The sequence below is a fragment of the Cucurbita moschata genome, unplaced genomic scaffold (assembly GCF_002738365.1).
Source record: "Cucurbita moschata cultivar Rifu unplaced genomic scaffold, Cmos_1.0 Cmo_Scf00029, whole genome shotgun sequence".
NCBI lineage: Eukaryota > Viridiplantae > Streptophyta > Magnoliopsida > Cucurbitales > Cucurbitaceae > Cucurbita > Cucurbita moschata.
The window spans coordinates 2,736,816-2,755,225 of NW_019268545.1; the positions used below are offsets into that span (position 1 = coordinate 2,736,816).

General features: G+C 39.3%; 2 protein-coding genes and 1 pseudogene across 3 annotated transcripts; 1 reads left to right on the forward strand and 2 right to left on the reverse strand.

Annotated features, from left to right (window-relative positions):
* Positions 1–180: 180 nt before the first annotated feature.
* On the reverse strand, positions 181–3,569 carry LOC111464128 (annotated as a pseudogene).
* Positions 3,570–6,464: 2,895 nt separating this feature from the next.
* Positions 6,465–8,974, reverse strand: LOC111463780 (CST complex subunit STN1). Its single transcript, XM_023107684.1, is given in 3 exon segments — positions 6,465–6,809; positions 7,710–8,862; positions 8,865–8,974. Coding segments are annotated over 2 exon segments (627 nt in total). The 5' UTR covers positions 8,959–8,974; the 3' UTR covers positions 6,465–6,809; positions 7,710–8,329.
* Positions 8,975–12,404: 3,430 nt separating this feature from the next.
* On the forward strand, positions 12,405–17,411 carry LOC111464067 (protein NETWORKED 1C). 2 transcript variants are annotated; one of them, XM_023108129.1, is made up of 6 exons: positions 12,405–12,607; positions 12,683–12,723; positions 12,798–12,978; positions 13,093–15,506; positions 16,062–17,225; positions 17,260–17,411. In XM_023108129.1, the coding sequence occupies exons 3-6, from the start codon at positions 12,876–12,878 to the stop codon at positions 17,281–17,283; spliced, it is 3,705 nt and encodes a 1,234-aa protein (XP_022963897.1). In that variant the 5' UTR covers positions 12,405–12,607; positions 12,683–12,723; positions 12,798–12,875; the 3' UTR covers positions 17,284–17,411. The 2 variants fall into 2 exon arrangements, with proteins under 2 accessions (XP_022963897.1, XP_022963896.1); XM_023108128.1 differs by having other exon boundaries at positions 16,062–17,411.
* Positions 17,412–18,410: the final 999 nt, after the last annotated feature.

Genomic DNA, 18,410 nt, shown 5'->3' on the forward strand with positions numbered 1-18,410 from the left:
TGATAGCATGTTTGGGTCAGCTGAAGTTCTGAAGTAGTGTCGATAAAAAGCTCGTGTCGAGAAGATCAACTTGAGTTTCATCTGAAATATGGATGAACAAAACACAATGAGGAAAAGGGCTTTCTCTTTCGGACTTTCCCTCAAGGTTTTTAAAACGTGTCTGCTAGGAAGAGGTTTCCACACCCTTATGGTGTTTCGTTCTCCTCCCCAACCAATGTAGGATCTCACAGAAGGGGTTTTTAAAGGAAGTTGAGCCACACCAACCTTCTCTTTTGGCTTTTAGCATTAGAAGCCTTCATAATTATGGAGACAAATGAGCTTTTTGGAAGCGCCCACCTGCAGAATAGAACCTTTAATGAGAAACATGGCTAGAAAGTTCACATACTCCAAAAACAACACATTCTATTCTTAAAGTCAATGGCATCAAGCTCGTACTTTAGTTGTCGAACATGTGAGGCGTTCTATTTAACTCAAAAAATGAACCAGTGGCCACCATGATCTGCAGCAATATGAAGATTCGTGCGTCGGGAAGATTCGCCGAAGAAACTATGTCCCGAATAGCCATTCGTGTTTTGGCAGTAGCTCTTCAGCTTCAATCTTTGTATTGGAATAACTCAGACCCTTCTTAATCCAATTAGGAGATAGGGACTCAACCTCAGCCAAAAACACACTACAAACTAGCCTATGGTCTGAGAATCTCGACTCGCCACGAACATAAGACAATTGATTCAGACCCCTACCGTACCACAATATTCGATCACACCTTCATGTAACAAGCCACAATCATAAATGGAGTAATTGGGGAAAAGGCTAATGTATATTCGATCACGCCTTTAAGGATAGAAAAGTTACCAAGCAGGAGTTCTCCGCTTTTCTTTCGGGTACCGGGAATCTCCAGAGTATCTATCCGAGTTGTAAGAATACTTGTAGGTCGGAGGGAAACAGATCTTCCCTTCTTCCCATCCTTCAAAAACGTGCCCACGTCTTCGTTCTATCCTCAGCTGATAACATGAACCATCATGCTCTCAGTTTCATTAGCTCTTGGATAAAAGTACACTAAACTTCGAGAGAGTTAACACAAACTTGCCTGGTCGTTCTCCAATAGAGCTCTCCAGTTATGCATCTCGACGAGAGCCTTAGCGGATCGATAAGACAAGGCAATCCTATAATTCAAATCGCCCAGCCAGATAATCCGACTGAACCAAGAAGTTCAATGATTCAACAGAATACAGAGAAACAGGAACCAAATATGATAGTACATGAAGGATAAACTTACTCATGCTCTAGAACCGTTTGAGGGTAGTGCTCATCTTCCATGCCATTAACTCTAGGGAACCTAGTTTTCCTCAGTATCTCCATAACGTCAGCGTTCCTCCGTAGCTCGTCGCCCTCCTTCTGTCCCGACGATAAGTGACTACAAATGAAGCAGAAGCTTGTTTGGTGCAGTGACATGCTAATTGAGATAGCTCCCTACAACACCAGAAGTAAATCATGGCCTACTTTTAACAAGTTCCTAAATCTTAGTGAAGTAGAAAACATTACCTTATTTCCAAGATAACCCATCAATCCTCTGCCTACACAAGACACTCTCAAGTTACGGACATCATCCCTCAGATCTCTCTTCACCCAAACAGTAAGAAATATACCAACCATTTGTTTACTAGCAACTAAACAATACCTCGAGCGCTCGGGTTGCCTATCTCCATCGTCGACGGAGAAGGAACCACAGCGGGAAATGGGTGAATTGTGGGAGACAAATGGTGAGTCCCCTTGTCCATTGTCTTCATCAGATGAACCCCACCTGCAAGTGGGGTCATAGTCACTTGGCCTATGCCCAAACATAACCTGATCGAAGTCACTGAACCGTCGATCAACTTGAGCTTTTTGTGTCGAAATGTTATTATCCATTCTCATACTACGGCTAGTGGACTGAAACGATTGTCGATGGAAGAACGACAACGCCTTGTGCTTTGTCGATCCATCAAAATCTGCATCCATATTAGTGCCAGGAAGAGTATTTAGAGTCTTTCTAATAAGAGCAAGCCATTTCTTAGCTGGGCCGTTGTCTTCTGTTCCCAACACATTGCCAGCATTCAGAGGAACAATTTCCTGAAAACTGGATGCCAAAAACAAAGACAAACTCTTCTATCATTTACACAAACATCAAGTCTTTTAAAAAGATTTGAATTCTGAGCTGTAGAACACACCCAAGAACGTATATATCTGCAGGAGTTGAGCTAGGAAGCCAATCATCAAGACTTAAATGATTTGGAGGAGATTTTCCAGCAACATTCCAAGTGGCTACAAATATTCTGTCATTCATACCGAACGGATGAGGATTGTTGGGAGGGAGTCCCACATTGGCTAATTTAGGGAACGATCGGAGGTTTATAAGTAAGGAATATCATTCTATACCATTGTAGAGGGACGTGATTCCTAACAAAGAGAACATACCTGTAATTGTTAACGTCGTAGGTCTGTGGAGCGTCAAATTCAAGACTATGCTGGAGGATTCCTTCAAAATTCCTCTTGCTTGATCCTTCTGGAAATGTATACAGAAAAAAAGCATATGAAATGAATTAAAAAGTAGACTTTATTTGAAACAATGATGAGTGAGCTCTTGATTCTATACCTGTTTGGCTTTTCTTGATAGCGCATGCCTCCTCTAGATGGCTGTTCTTCCAGTTTTCATGCCCGCCTGAAAAAAGAATACCATAAAGCTGTTGAAAACCCTCATTTTAGATGGATCTTGAGCAGACCCAGTAATGTTAGTGGCAAATTATCGTAAGAAAAGAAGGATTCCCCACCAAAAACACTGTCATCTGCCTCGAAATCTTCTGATTTGTTCTTGATATTCAGCCATTTCTTGAATAATGTCTTGGTTCTTGAAAGCTTCCGTTGAAGAACGAAGAGAACAAGAAAAATTCAATGATTTTGGACAAAACCCAGAAAAATAGAGACAAACAGAACTCAAGAAAGTAGTGGCATAGTTCTAAACCTTGCTTTTCTTGGAATTTCCATCTCTCATTGCTGGGAAATCCCAATGATTCTTAGACGCGTAGGAGTAAAATGAATCAAACAACGAGAATTAGAACAAAACCCAAATGCGGTATTCAACTCATATAGCTTGTTTATCATGAGAATCTGAATCCCCTGTTTTTCCAAAGAGAAAAACAGAGAAAATGAGAGAAACCCAGTTGAATGTGGTGTGTTTCACATAGTAATTAAAGGGTAAAGAACAGAATGAGGTTAGGAAAAAGGAAACTGAAGGGGTTTCTCTTTGTTTCTCTGTTTCTCTCCCTCTTGTGAGTTTGTGTGCAAATTCTGCGTGTTTCGAGAAAGCGATATTAACCCAAAATCCAAGACGGACCCAAGTTGAAGGGCGTTTGTTCTAATTGGTCACCCACTCAAAACCAACAGTGCACAGACCCCTCCTCCTCTCCCAGCCCACTCTCTCTGTCTAGAATGGTCAGTAAAGTTAGGTTTCAAGTTTGATGTAGGCTAGAATAGAACAGAGTACGGAGTGCTATCCCTTCATCTCTCTGATCTTCTGGGAGGAGAAAACACAGTGAAACAAGGAGAAAATTGGGGCTTCTGGCTTGTCCTTCTCGGTGTAATCGGTTGTGGAGTAGAACGAAACCCCTTTAATAAGGTTATGGAACCTCTCTCTAACCATTTATGAGAGTCAGACACTGGGTATTGACCTTTTATATGTACTAATGGTGGGCTTTGACGGTTACAAATGATATGAGAGTCAGACACCGGGTAATGAAGCGAATTTGGTGAAGATCCTACAAATGAATCAGTGGCCCCGAAAAGGGTGAATTGTGGGATCCCGCATTAGTTGGGAAGAAGAACGAAACATCCTTTATAAAAATAGGAAAAACCCAAAGAAAACAATATCGAGATTAAGGAAGAGGGTGTGAAGAGAAACTGCCATTAATTACTCCGAGGAACTTCCATAAATGAATTTGTCCCATATTCAACTTTGACAGTGATGAGAAAGTGTGGATCTTCCCCTGCCCCTCTGACCAATTCTCTATTGTTTCGTCAAACTATAAATTATTGCCTCTTGATTTTTCTTCCCTTAAAAAGCATATATGTCCATTCAAACTAATAGCCAATTACACACACATACAAAGGCCTGGTTGATATGTTATGGGCATACAATTACTCAGTTTACTCGGTTCAATGCCTAGTTTCACTGGTCTTGCACATCTCGAGGAGAGAAAGGACGTTATTTGAGAGCTGCAAGATCAAGTCGAGGAGCTTGATTGACTACCCGAAAAGGGAATCCATCTCCATATAAACGTATTGGCTAAATGGAGGCGATAGATTACTTCTCGGCTAATACAGTTGAATTGTCTTACAGTCTTGACATCAGTGTTGGTAGTTGAAGGAGAGATAGTACAAGTATAGGAGTCCACTCTGTACTGTAAGGAATGCAACTTAACATGTGCTCGGTTAGATACGAGTTTATTATCGATACTAACTTAAACATCACAGTGTTTCAAGATCTCTCTTTTGTAGGACAACCCAGATCAAGATCTCTACCAAATGTCAATTTGGACAGCTATTCTTGACTAGATTTTTTCATTAATAGATACTATTTTATTACTCCGAGGGACATCTTCTTGGAATGTTTTGAGCATGGATATCCTTTTGAAGCTGTGGTTTGAAAGAACCAAGAGTATTGTGTCAAATGGGAAGCAATCCACCACCACCAAATTAGGGTTTATGTTTTTGTTTGAGATTCAATTCCTTCCAACTTACATTGGGGTAACAAAGATGAGATTTTGAGAAGCACCCACATTGGGAAAACACACCCTTTACATAATTTTTAACTTAGATTTAGGATCTTGTTAGGGAATTTAGGGTACCCCACACCCCAAGGGATTGCCTAGGGTGGTCACTAAAGCCACATTCCAAAGCTTATCTCATCTATTTCTTCAAAAGTGACCCTTTTTTTTTTCTTTCTTTTATCTTCCTACACAATACACGCGTACATTCCTTCGTGTGGAGACATTTGTTGGCTATCTAATGGAACCCTTATATATGTAACAATTCAAACTCATCGCTAATAAACATTGTCCGTTTTGGCTCATTATATTTCTTCGTTAGCCTAACAATTTTAAAACATGTCTACTAGGGAGAGGTTTTCATACTCTTATGAGGAATGTTTCGTTCCCCTCTCCAACCAATGTGGGATGGAAGGCCCAGCATCCTTGTTGGCACACTACTCGGTGTCTGGCTTTGATACCGTTTGTGAGATCCCAAACCCACCTCTAACAAATATTGCGTGTCAATGTCAGTCTTATAAAACGCATCTACTAGGAAGAGGTTTCCACATCTTTATAAGAAATGTTTCATTCTTCTCTCCAACCAATATGGAATGCTTCGTTACAAATGGTATAAGAGCCAGACACTAGGTGGTGTGTGCCAGTGACGACTCTAGGCCCCCAAGAGGGTGGATTGTGAGGTCTCACATCAGTTGGAGAGGGAAACAAAACATCTTTTACAGGGTTATAGAAACTTCTTCCTAACAGACGTTTTAAAACTGTAAGGCTAATAGTAATGCATAACGAACCAGAGCAAACAATATTTGCTAGTGGTGAACCTAGACAGTTACATGAATTTGCCAATCCCGATCAAGAACTTAAATTCCCATGGAGCCCAAATGGTTTAATGCTTCTATACAAATTGAGTCTGCATATACTTTTTGATTCAATAAATGATATAATGAGTTTATGGTTCCCCCAATCTTCTTTTACCTGAATGCTACCTTATCACCTACCTTCAGCCACGTGGGGATGTCACATTGGATAATATTCATATACATATATATACACATACATTCAGCATCTGATTAAAGAAACAACTGTAAAAGGATATGCAAAATAGAAGTACCAAAACGCCAACCCATCCTTTGAAAACAACAGACAATTAAAGATCAGTACTTTCACAAACATTATTTTCGTCCATCCGATCGCACTAAAGCCTCATGTACTTGATGGCCCCGATATCCCTTTGTCTTGAACTGCTCTTAACAGTGAAGACTATCCTCACAAACCCAACACGAGTCGTTTTAGCATGTTTTGTTCTTGCATAGGCTATATCCTCGTGATCACACTCTTCTTTGAATGTAGTTTCGGTTCTTACGTGTACCCGTCCTTTGTTAACGTGTCACAATCACTCAAAAAGAACAATATTCCTTTGAATGAAGAAAGATCTTTTCTTTGATACGTAAGGTTTACAAAGTCAATTCTTGACTTATAATGTGCTTATTTAATGACAAATGTAATCTCTAGGATTTTCGATTGATTATAAAATTCATCTCCGGTTCTAATCTCCACTTAACGAACAGCACAAATGATCAGATAGAATCAAACACTTTTACATGAAAACTACTAAATTAATGTACCAACCAGCCTTAGACCTTATAAAACAAAATGGAATTTGATGAGTTGTGCAAGTAAAATATTTTAATTCGCCTCCTTTAATTATTCAATCAATCATTTGGGTTGATGTACAACTTGAAAGCGACCCGACCCGACCCATCTCATTTAATATCCAAAAAGTTCTAATCTTACGGTAATCAGATAAGATCTAATAAGAAAAACTGAACTATATTCGAATCGATAAATATTATTTCTTCCGACTGTTGTATCAGGAGGCCTATATTTTGTTTTTCTCCATTGTAGCCCATCAAATCATTCGGTATTTGTCCACCGTCTTCTTTGTTTTTGATCGTAGCCACCAAGAAGGTCTGACACAGCTCGACCGAGGTGTTTTATAGCCACCTGAGCTACCTGAAAGGCCACTTAAATTCAAAGCAAGAACATTGCAACTGGTTTGTTCTCTAAAGCCACTAAATCATGCAACAATTTGGCATTTACTCGTGAGGTTCAATGCATATAAACCAGTTCCAGATTTGGTTGTGTTTCAAGTCTAATTTGCTTCAACAAACATACCAATCATATATCTAATAACTTCATTTGATACCAACATAAATTTCAATCAATCTCAATCACAATCACGTATCCAAGTTCTGATGATAATAGCATCAATCTTAGTCAATTATCCAATCATTGTTGACATACAAAAAAACGGATATCCTATTCGGTATAGAAGATGTTGTATCCAATCATTTATATCCTCGTTGAGAGAGATCCCACATTAGTTGGGAGAGGAGAACAAAACACCCTTAAAAAGGATGTGGAAACCTCTCCTTAGCATACGCGTGGAAAAGCCCAAAGCAGATAATATCTGCTAGCGGTGAGTAAAAGTGAAATTAAACTCATACAAACTTGAATCAATCGAACCAAAATAGTTTGAGTAAAAGTGATCAAGCTTTCAGGGTGGTTGAATTTGTTTGACATCCCTATTCTGAAAGCACATAAGAATCAGTTCAAAAAGAGGAAAAGGAAACAGTGAGTAGCCATAGCAGTCACATATATGGAAGCTTCCACTATTTTTGTGCTTTATGGCCCAAACATATCAAACAGAAATCTTTCACAATATCAATAAGAAAATGCTCTTTTTTCAGAGAATTAGTTGAATGCAAGCCAATCATATTCATAGGTAGCAACAGAGAGCAGTGAGAATGATTGAAAGCCATAGTGAAATCTCAGTGACACTGAGTTTTGAATTGACAGAGCTCAAAAGTGGAGAGTTCTTTTGGGTATGCAGTAACAGAGGATTCAACTTACCTTTCATCTGTGTTCATAAGCCATTCTTTCCCCCACAAACATTGACTCGTTTGTTTCTGACTTTTTATTGTTCATCCTGCACACACCCTGCTTGAAACAAGAAAATCCCCACTACCCATATCTTTCTTTCAAAAGGATCCTTCACTGAAAAAGAATCAACTCCCAAAGAAAAAAGCTAAAAAAAAGCAAGCCTAAAAGTTGGAGGCCCATACATCTAGAAATCATGCTATCTAAACTAACATCTTCATTGCTACTTGATGTAGCGAATGGGTCAAATTTGTCGCAGCTGTGGTATGGGCTGATATGTTTATGCTGTTTATTAATACTCACACCATCCACTTGATCATATCCAAAGCAGAAAAGAATTGCCAATTGGTTATTTCTCATTAAGTTCCTCGTTGAACTTCAGCAGCTTTCATCAAACTAAACAGTAAACACAGGCAGTAGCTACTAGTTTTCATATTTTATTATATAATCATTCCAAAGACCAATCTCTTCTACAGTAAACTCAACTTTAAGAGAAAACAAAAGCAACAAAGAGCGGAATCTTCACTGCATTCAGAAAAAAGAAAAGCACAAGACTAGAAGAGATAGCATTTTAAAACCATTGGAATCTACAGCTACTTAGGTGCAGGGGAGAGGTCATAACACTTAAGAGCCAACCTCATACAATCCAACCAATGCAGAATTTCAGCATTTGGGTCGTTCTCAACCACAACATCTGACACCGTCATCTGCACCACTCCCCTATAGCTGCTAACCCTCCCTCGAACCCTAGCAACAATCCCAACCCTAATTTGGGCTGCGAAATGGGTCGCCATATTTCCAATTATACGAACATCTGGCTGGTGGCGTGAGGCAAAATAAGGCGACGTGAGATGGTTTAGCCACAGGATGCAGCTAACACAACCTGTACCATCGTCGACAGAAAATCTAAGAAACCTGTTGGGTTTCAGGTCACGGAAGACCACAACGCCGACGATCTCAACACAAGAAACGGCATAGCCTCTGCGAGAGAAGGAAACTGCATCGGAGGAGGAGGAAGAAGCGCTTTGGGTGAGTGAATTAAGGTCGAAACCCAGGAGCTTGATGTGGGTGTGGTAGAGGGAGAAGGCTCGCTGCTGGTTCATTGGAAACCTACTACGTAGTTCTATGGTTCTGGCTGAGTTAAACCTCTGGCCCATTGGGCCTGTATTTGGGCTTTTGTCAGATACGTGAGAGCCCAATTGAAGTTCAAGGACAGGCCCATTAAGACAATCCAAAGGCTACGAATTGGTGACGACGGAAGGAAGGGTAAAGAAGGGACATCTGACAAAAGAAGTGGGGTCCACTTCATACTTTTATCTTATTCCTAAGTCGTAACAGCATAATGACAATATAAGGATATTATTTTTGTTTGTTTTCTTTTTGACTAAATTACAAAAATAAATAAATAAATAACACTTCAATTTACTATTTCTCTACCAAATATAATTATTATTTCAAATTTAAAATATAATTGTTCGTAAATGTTTTAAAATTATGTTTAAACTAAAATTCGTTAAAATTATGAACGGGAAAATTTGGACCTTAAAATTTTTTTTAACGACCCATATCCAAAATTTTACGACACTTGTGTCGCAATATCTACCACTATTAAGTGTGCATAGATATGAAAATATTATTACTCAACGAAAGAATACAGATTTAAGAATGAGGAAAAGAATTGGGATCGAATGTTCTATCTTCATTGATATTCACGACCTTTAAATAGGATACAAGATACTAAATAATATCTACCAAGAAAATATAAACCAACTAAATCCTGATAATAAAATAAAATATACTACTATTCAAATTCAACTGATTACGATATCTAAAATATATTTCCTAACTAATATATTCTGGAAGATTACGAATATCATATGTTCCATAACTAATTCAAACTAAAATAAGTTGCACTAAATTGTGACAACTTGATGACCTTAACACTCTCCTGCATGCCCTACGACACGATCAAGCTACTTGGTTCTTGCTTCTAAGAGTGAAGATTATCTTCACAAACCAACACGAGTCATTTCATCGTATTTTGTCTTCACTGATATGTTTCTTCTGATCGAGCCACCGAAAAAGAAACACAGTAGTAAATTCCAATTGTTTTAAGTTTTCATTGGAACGTGGTCTTTGATCATTCACGTACTACTCATTTACTCGGGTGTCACCGTTTTAAATTTTGAATTTAAAATAGCTATGTACTCCAAAACCCTAATATTTAGGGAAGACAGCTCACCCTTTCATGAAAAAAGGTTCTCCCAATGTATGGGAATAGTGGGTGGCATATGACGACAGAAAAAAACAGTAATTTTAAAAAAGATTGCCGTGGTTAATAGTAACTTCTGAAGAGATTAAAAGGTGAAGTAATTAATGCCATGGGTAATATCCATGAGGAAATTTATGGTGAAAATGATGGGGTGAGGTATTAATGTAAATACATTTATTATAATACCTTGACTAAGCTGGGAATGGTTGGTCCTAAGGTGCGCCACATGAGCCGCGCTCTATAAAGTGACCACGCTTCATATATATTATCCAATCAATTATAATATGGTCTAAAAGTTTATTACTTTTGTATACATTAAATTCACCCACGTGGTCCAACAATCTTGTGCCACACAAAATTCGATTTGCCACGTCATTGCGTTCCTTTTTGGTTTCCCTAGCAAATTTTTAATATTTAGTGTGATTTATTTTTAATTTTTTTTATCAGTTGAATTGTCATTATATCATTAAAAAAAATTGAAGAAATATAAGAAAATTAGCGACTAACTATCCTTAATGTGAACCTAACATTAATAATGAGGAATTTTGACTTATTTGATACAACGAGTTAGGAAATAAATGCGATTTTGGAAAACTAATCTATCTCTCTTGGGGGCGAGCATCTTTATTGATACACCGCTTGGTGTCTGACTCTAATACCATTTATAGCAACCCAAGTCTGCTGCTAACAGATATTGTCCTCTTTGGTTTCGTCCCAGGGTTTTAAAACGTGTCTAGTAGGGAGAAGTTTAATAAGCAATATTTTGTTCTCCTCTCCAATAAATACGAGATCTCACAGTAACATGGTCATAAAATTAAAAAAAAAAAAAAAAAAAGTGATGTCCCACGTGGAGAGTAGAACAAAACATCTTTTAAAAATGTGTAAAACCTTCTTCTAGCAAACGCGTTTTAAAGCCTTGAAGGAAAGCCCGAAAGGGAAAACCCAACGAGGATAAGATCTGTTAGCGGTGGATTTGGGATGTTACAGATGTTATGAGAGCTAGACACTGGACGATGTGTCATCCTTCTCGCTTTTCTTCGAAGGGGGTAGGCACGAAGTGTGTTAGTAAGGACGCTGGCCCCAGGGGTGGATTTGGTGGGGGTCCCACATCAATTGGAGAAAGGAACACTGGACAATGTGCCAACCTTCTCGGTCTTCCTTGAAATGGGTAGACATGAGGTGTGTCAGTAAGGACACCGGGCTCCAAAAAGGTGGATATATCTTCTTTTTTCTTTTTTTTTTTCGTTAAGTAGTTGTAATTAACAAATTTCGTAAAAATAAAAAAGAAAGGTCCAACAATATAATGAATAATGAATATGGGTAAAGTTGTTACACTAAAAAAAACAAGCAAACCAAGCATGCCTATACATTTTATATCTTTCCCCCTAAAGCAAGGCATGATTTCAAAGCCCTCTCTATGCCTCTCATCATTTTTATTATAAAATATATATATATATATATTATTTTTTAAAAGATTTTATTTATAATACTATAAAGATAACATGTAGATTCAAAACTTTAGGTTATAAAATAATTTAAATTATTCCACACACTCATAGCATATGCCATTCAAATATGATTTATTTATTTATTTGTAGATTCAAAATAGATTTTGTGATATAAATACATGATATGACACGTGTACCCTCCACCATTATACATTTAATAATTAAATCATTTTCTTCTTAATATTTTCTTTTTATTTAAGTCCAACAAATAAATTAAAAACATAAATTTCAACCCCAACGTAACTATTTTTTACTTCCAATTTTAATATTTCCATGTTGAAGTAAAAATATATATATATATATATATATAATAATTTCCATTGCATCTCACGTTGGAGTGATAAAATATTCCCAAAATCTCTCTTTTTTATTCTTTTTTCATGTATTGGTCCAAGCGCACCGTTAACAGATATTGTTCTACTTGAGCTTTTTCTTTCGAGCTTCGGCTCCAAATTTTTAACACACTTGTAATGGAGAAGAGGATCGAAACATGCTATTGAAAGATTCTACTGAGACAAAGATGGGCTGTCAAGAACGTAGAGGAGGTAGGATGGGCAGTTGGTCAAATCTAGTACAGATCGTACATGGACGGTAGGTGGAGTCAATGGGTCTCTTAGGGTTCCCAGAGGATCAAATTGGCCTTTGTGAACAACTTGATGCATTATCTCCCTTCAACCTTTTGAGCGAAATGCAGCAAAAAAAAAAAAAGAAAATCCATGGACCGACCCCATCGTCTCCACCCCGTAAGAACTACCGTGTTTCATTCTCCTCCCGACGTGGGATCTGTCTTCGATCTATAAGTATGAACAAAGAAAAAAAGAGAAAAAAAAATCAATTCTTGACTTTGTATAAAGTGATTGCTTCTCTCTCTTATTTAATTCTCTCCCCTTAACCACGGTGTTTGCTCTCATCTTCCGCCATAAACATTTTGCAAAAGCTGAAATATTACCACTACACTGCATAAAAAGCAACAAAAAAACCAGGCTGCGCGACACACAAGAACACTAAAAGACTGCCACCGTCATTGCTATTCCAGAATCAAAACCCACCCCTTCTCCTCTTTTGTGGGGAAAAAAATAAGAATCTGTTCTGTAAGTTCTTTGATTCTTGAACATTTCTCTGTTTCTTGTTCTTTCCATAATGTCTGAATTTCATGTGTTCTTCAGGTTCAACAACACTCATGAACACAACCCATCGTGTTCATCAGGTACCCTCCAGCTTTCTTGCTTCTATGCAACAATCTAAGTTCTGGGTTTTCATTCTTTTCAAACCTTGATCCAGATTCCTGTTCTTGGGTTCACAATTTAACGATTTTGGGTCAAAATTCCATCTGGGTTGAGACATAAGAGTGGGGAATCCATGGAAACCCCCTCGGCTGTAGATTCCAAGCGTTCGTATTCTTGGTGGTGGGATAGCCACATTAGCCCAAAGACCTCTAAATGGCTTCAAGACAGTCTTTCAGGTACACCCTTTTGTTGTCTCTGGAGCTGCCCTGTAGGTTTCATTCTGTCGTGTTTTGTGTTCTATGTTCTTTGTTTTTGTGTCTCTAATCAGAATTCTTGTCTGTTCTTGGTAGACATGGATGAAAACATCAAGCAGATGATCAAGCTTATTGAAGAAGATGCAGATTCCTTTGCAAAGAGGGCTGAGATGTATTATAAAAAGCGTCCTGAGCTTATGAAACTAGTCGAGGAGTTTTACCGAGCGTACCGAGCATTGGCTGAACGATACAATCACGCAACCGTTGTGATTCATCAGGCTCATCGAACCATGGCTGAAGCTTTTCCTAATCATATATCCATGGCTCACCCTGATGACAGCACTGATGCTGATTATTTTACACCTGAAAAAACTCAACCTTCCAGCAAAGGCTCTAATTTGATGACAAGGGAGACGTGGTTGAAGCATCTTGATGAGTTGTTTAACTCAGGAGTAGCCAAGAATCTTTCGAAATTCGACGATGGGAAGGCGAGAAAACGTCTCAATTTTCATGATCTTGATCCTGAAGAAGAGAATATACAAAGTAATGGGAATCATGAGCTTAAGAATCGAGTATATGTCGAGTCCGAAAGGGTGGATAGAGCTGAGTATGAAATTTTATCCTTAAAGAACGCGCTTGCTAAACTAGAAGCTGAAAAGGAAGTCGGGTTACTTCAGCATAACGACAGTCTACAGAGGTTGTCTACGTTAGAGTCCGAGGTATCTCGAGCGCAAGAAGATTCAAGGAGTTTAAACGAAAGAGCTGGTAAGGCCGAGATGGAGGTTTCAATTTTGAAAGAGTCCCTTGCCAAACTAGAGACTGAAAGAGAAGCCAGTCTTTTAAGCTACCAGCAATGTTTAGATAAGTTATCTACTCTACAAGACAGCATCTTGTGTGTTCAAAAGAATGTCGAAAACACTACGAGAGCTAGCAAAGCCGAAACCGAAGTAGAACGACTTAAACGGGAAGTTTCAAGAGTCGAGTCTCAAAGAGAAGCTGTCGTTTTAAGCTTAGAGGAAAGAGTAGTGCTTGCAGAAGAGGATGCCAGGAGGTATAAGGTGCAAGCTGATGAAGCTCAAAGTGAAGTCTTGACGATTAGGGAAGCGCTCACACGATTAGTTGAAGAAACGAAAGCTGCAGGTCTCAGGCATCGTCTATGTCGAGAGAAGATTACGAGCCTGGAACATGAAATCTCTAATGCTCGAGAGGAGCTAGAAAGGGTAGAGGATGAGAAGGCTAATGGGGTTGCAATGTTGAAGGGTGCTGAAGAAAGATGCCTTCATTTACAGAGGTCGAATCAAATTCTTCAATCTGAGATGGACTCTATGGTGCAGAAGATAGGCTCGCAAAGTGTCGAACTAATTGAGAAGCAGAAGGAGTTGGGAAGGCTTTCGGCGTCGATACAGGAAGAACGTTCGAGATATGTAGAGAATGAAACTGCTTTCACCACATTGCAAGAACTGCATTCAAAATCTCAGGAGATGGAAACACGGAATCGAGTTCTAGAGGATGAAGTCCAGAAGATTAACTTATCTTCAGAAATGTCGATAAATTGTTTGCGGGACGAGATGTCAAACATGACTACGAATTTGGAGAAACTCGAAGCAAGTCTTGAGTTTCAACTTAACCAAAAGAATGATCTCTTGGAGAAGTTGAAGAACATCGAAGATCACTGTGAGAAGAATTTGATTGAATTAGAAAGCCAACAGATGAAGGTAAAGGTATTGGAAGAATGCTGTCAACTTCTCTCAGGAGAGAAATCCACCCTGTCGTCTCAGCTGCAAATGGCAACCGAAAACTTAGAACGACAGTCGGAGAAAAACACCCTTCTCGAGAGTTCACTTTCCGATGCAAACTTCGATCGAAAACGACTTGCTGAAGAAGTGGAAAAGCTTCACTGTTTGAACAATGATCTTGAAGAGAAAGTACGATTATTAGAGAGGTCAGAGCATGAGCTTTTGGAAGCAGAACAGCTTATGATCATGATACAGAATGAGAACTCAGAGTTGCATAAGAGGGTGAAGGAACTCACCACGATGTGTGAAGAGGCTAGAGCCATAGTAGACGAGAAAGAGGACGTCGTTGTCGAACTATCCGGTGAAAGCAAATGTCGAGCCAGAGAGATAGCATCGTTGCGGGAACTAAACTTTACTTTGGAAGAAGATGTTAAGAGGCATAAACATAGGGAGAAGAGTTTGAGGTGCGAGCTAGTGAAGAAGAGAATGGAGGTTGAAATATGTGAGACTCGGGCTGCTGAACTGTTCGGTGAGCTTCAAAGCTCTGCTGTTCGAGAAATAGTGTTCAAGGGAAAGCTTCTTGAGCTCGATGAAGCATACGCGAACCTCGAAAGTCGAAGTAATTACAACATAACTGATGTAAGTGGAGAACTAGGAGTTCATTTGGCCAAATATACATCAGCAGTCACATCTTTGAATGATTCTGTAACCTATCTGGAGAATCATTCTCTTCTGTGCAGAAAAACTTACAGCTATGAGAAACAAGAAGTAAAGGTATTCATTCTCTATGATCTCATATACTTTCTTGTCCACTTTGAGCATAAGCTCTCGTGACTTTGCGTTGGACTTCCCCACGAGGCCTCATACCAATGGAGAGTCGACGTGGGAATTCCTCCCAACAATCCTCCCTTTGAACAAAGTACACTATAGAGCCTCCCTGAGGTCCATGGAGTCCTTGAACAGCCTCCCTTAATCGAGGCTCGACTCCTCTGGAGTCCTCGAACAAAGTACACCTTTTGTTCGACATTTGAGTCACTTTTGGCTACACCTTCGAGGCTCACAACTTCTTTGTTCGACATTTGAGGATTCTATTTACATGGCTAAGTTAAGGGCATTACTCTGATACCATGTTAGGAATCACGACTCTCCACAATGGTATGATATTGTCCACTTTGAGCGTAAGCTCTCATGGCTTTGCTTTGGGTCTCCCCGAAAGGCCTCATACCAATGGAGATGTAGTCCTTACTTATAAACCCATGATCATTCTCGAGACTCCCTCCCAACAATTCTCAACATTCTCGGTATGCAACTTATACTCTCTGTTTTCAGAATACTGACTCAGCAAATCATGAGCATTCTGAAGGCTTCCAGCAAATATATCACGATCTGATAGCAAGACTGCACAATGGATCTTTTGAATTGAAGGATTTGCATAGAAGGATTCAGGTTGTGGAAATGGCTGTAATCGAAAAGGTAAAACTCGAGACTCTAGAAAACATGAACTCTACTAGCAAACAAGAGATGGTAACGAGGAGAATCGAGGAAGCGGGTTGTGGAAATTACCAGACAAGGCCTACTACTCCAAGAAGAGAGATTGAACTCGGAAACGATTTACAGAGATCGAAGACGAAAGTCGTTGAAGTTAGTGGTGAAATATTGACCAAGGACATCATTCTTGATCAAATGGCCAAATGTTCTAATGGAGTTGACAACCAGATGCTAGAATTATGGGAGGCAACTGATGAGGATGGTAGCATTGATCTTATGGTACGCAAATCTCAGAGCATGGCGACGTCCTCAACTAACTATAACAGATTTGAAGTAGTCAAGGAACAAAATAAGCATCCCTCGACCGATTCGTTGGTCGAGAAAGAGGTGGGAGTGGACATATCAGAGACCTCAAGTAGATTATCCGTCCCTCTCCACAAACGAAAAGAGAGGAAGATTCTTGAACGACTCGATTCCGATATGCAGAAATTGACAAACCTTCAAATAACCATTCAAGATTTAAAGCGAATCGTGCTTACAAAGCAGAAAAGGAGTAACGCAGCGGAGTACGAGACCATGAAAGAACAACTCGAAGAAGTCGAGGCGTCTGTTATGAAGCAGTTTAACGCCAATTGCAAATTGACGAAGAACGTACAAGATGGGACATTGTCTACTGATGGAGCGACCACCATTGGATCTGCTGATGAAAGTGGAAATGTCCGCAAAAGAATCATTTCAGCTCAAGCAAGAAGAGGGTCCAAGAAAATTGGGCAGCTGCAGCTTGAGGTGCAGAGGTTACAACTTCTACTACTGAAACAAGACGACGAAAAGGAAACAAAGTCTAGGACGAGGGTCGTCGAACGACCCAAAATTCGACTGCAGGACTATCTTTATAGTAGCATTAGAAGCAAGAACAAGAACAAGAAGGGGTTATTCTGTGGATGCATGCACCCCACCATGTCTCCTAGTCCAACAATTGGTGAAAGGATTTTTTCGACTTCAATGGTAGGAAATCAGCATAGACTACATAACTTCAATGGTTAGTCGTTCGACATTCCTTTGAACCGAGTTGAAACTCGTGTATTTACTTATCTTTTCATACAGTAGGTGACTTACTTTTTTGTAGCTTTCAGAATATATGTCTATCTTAGAAGTTGTATATATTCAAGTTAATGCTGATTCTATTAAGACTTAGCTAAGATTGGAGAGTTGCTGTGTAAGTGGTTGATATCTTTAAACACAACAACAAGGCTAGCTCTAAGGACAAGATCTTTTGACAAAACAAGTCTATTTTGAGCCACCGAACCATACGACCGATGTGAAACCCATTTGAAGTAAAGCTGTAACCGCTCAAACCCAAGCTCACCGCTAGCAGATATTATCTTCTTTGAGTTTTCCCTTCACAGTTTTTAAAACGCATCTGCTAGGGAGAGGTTTCCACACCTTTATATAAAGAATGTTTTGTTCCCTTCTCCAACTGACGTGGGATCTCACAATAGACGCGTAATGGAGAAGCCCATGAAAGGAAGCCCAAAGTCGCTTGGGTTGTTACAAATGGTATCAGAGCTAGACATCGGACAGTGTGCCAGCGAGAATACTGGCCCCCAAGGAGGGTGGATTGTGAGATCCCACATCGGTTGGAGAAGGGAACGAAACATTCCTTACAAGGGTGTGGAAACCTTTCCCTAGTAGATGCGTTTTAAAACCTTCAGAGGAACGCCTTGAAGGGAAAAGTCCAAAGAGGACAATATCTATTAGGGGCGGTGTCGAGCCCTTACAAAGGCAAGGGGGAACTCGATAGGAACTTGATAACAAATAAGATTCCCCGACTGCAAGAAGACGAGACATCCAACCAAAGGCCCCTGATTTTGATGCAAAAAAGGACTAATCTTGAACAAGAATCTACCTATACAAAGCAGGCAAGGGCTCCCTAACCTAAACAACCTAAACAGGCAACACAAAAACTCAGGATTGCCCTGAAAAACATACATAAAAATACTTCATTCATCCTCATTTCCTTGATGAAATTTTGCTTTCTTGGGACCTGCTTCATAATCTCTTCCTTTTTCTTTCCCAAGTTCCTTGCTTTAGTTTCTACTTTTTCATATCACTTTTGAAAATTCTTTTAATCCACCTTTCTAGTTTTCAAATTTTGAACAAGAATCTTGAACATGTAGACTACCAAAAGGA

Coding starts and splice junctions, on each gene's coding strand:
- LOC111464067 (XM_023108128.1), top strand. CDS start 12,876: ATGGAAACCCCCTCGGCTGTAGATTCCAAGCGTTCGTATTCTTGGTGG. Junction 12,979..13,092: donor GCTTCAAGACAGTCTTTCAG/GTACACCCTTTT, acceptor TGTTCTTGGTAG/ACATGGATGAAAACATCAAG. Junction 15,507..16,061: donor ATGAGAAACAAGAAGTAAAG/GTATTCATTCTC, acceptor CTCTGTTTTCAG/AATACTGACTCAGCAAATCA.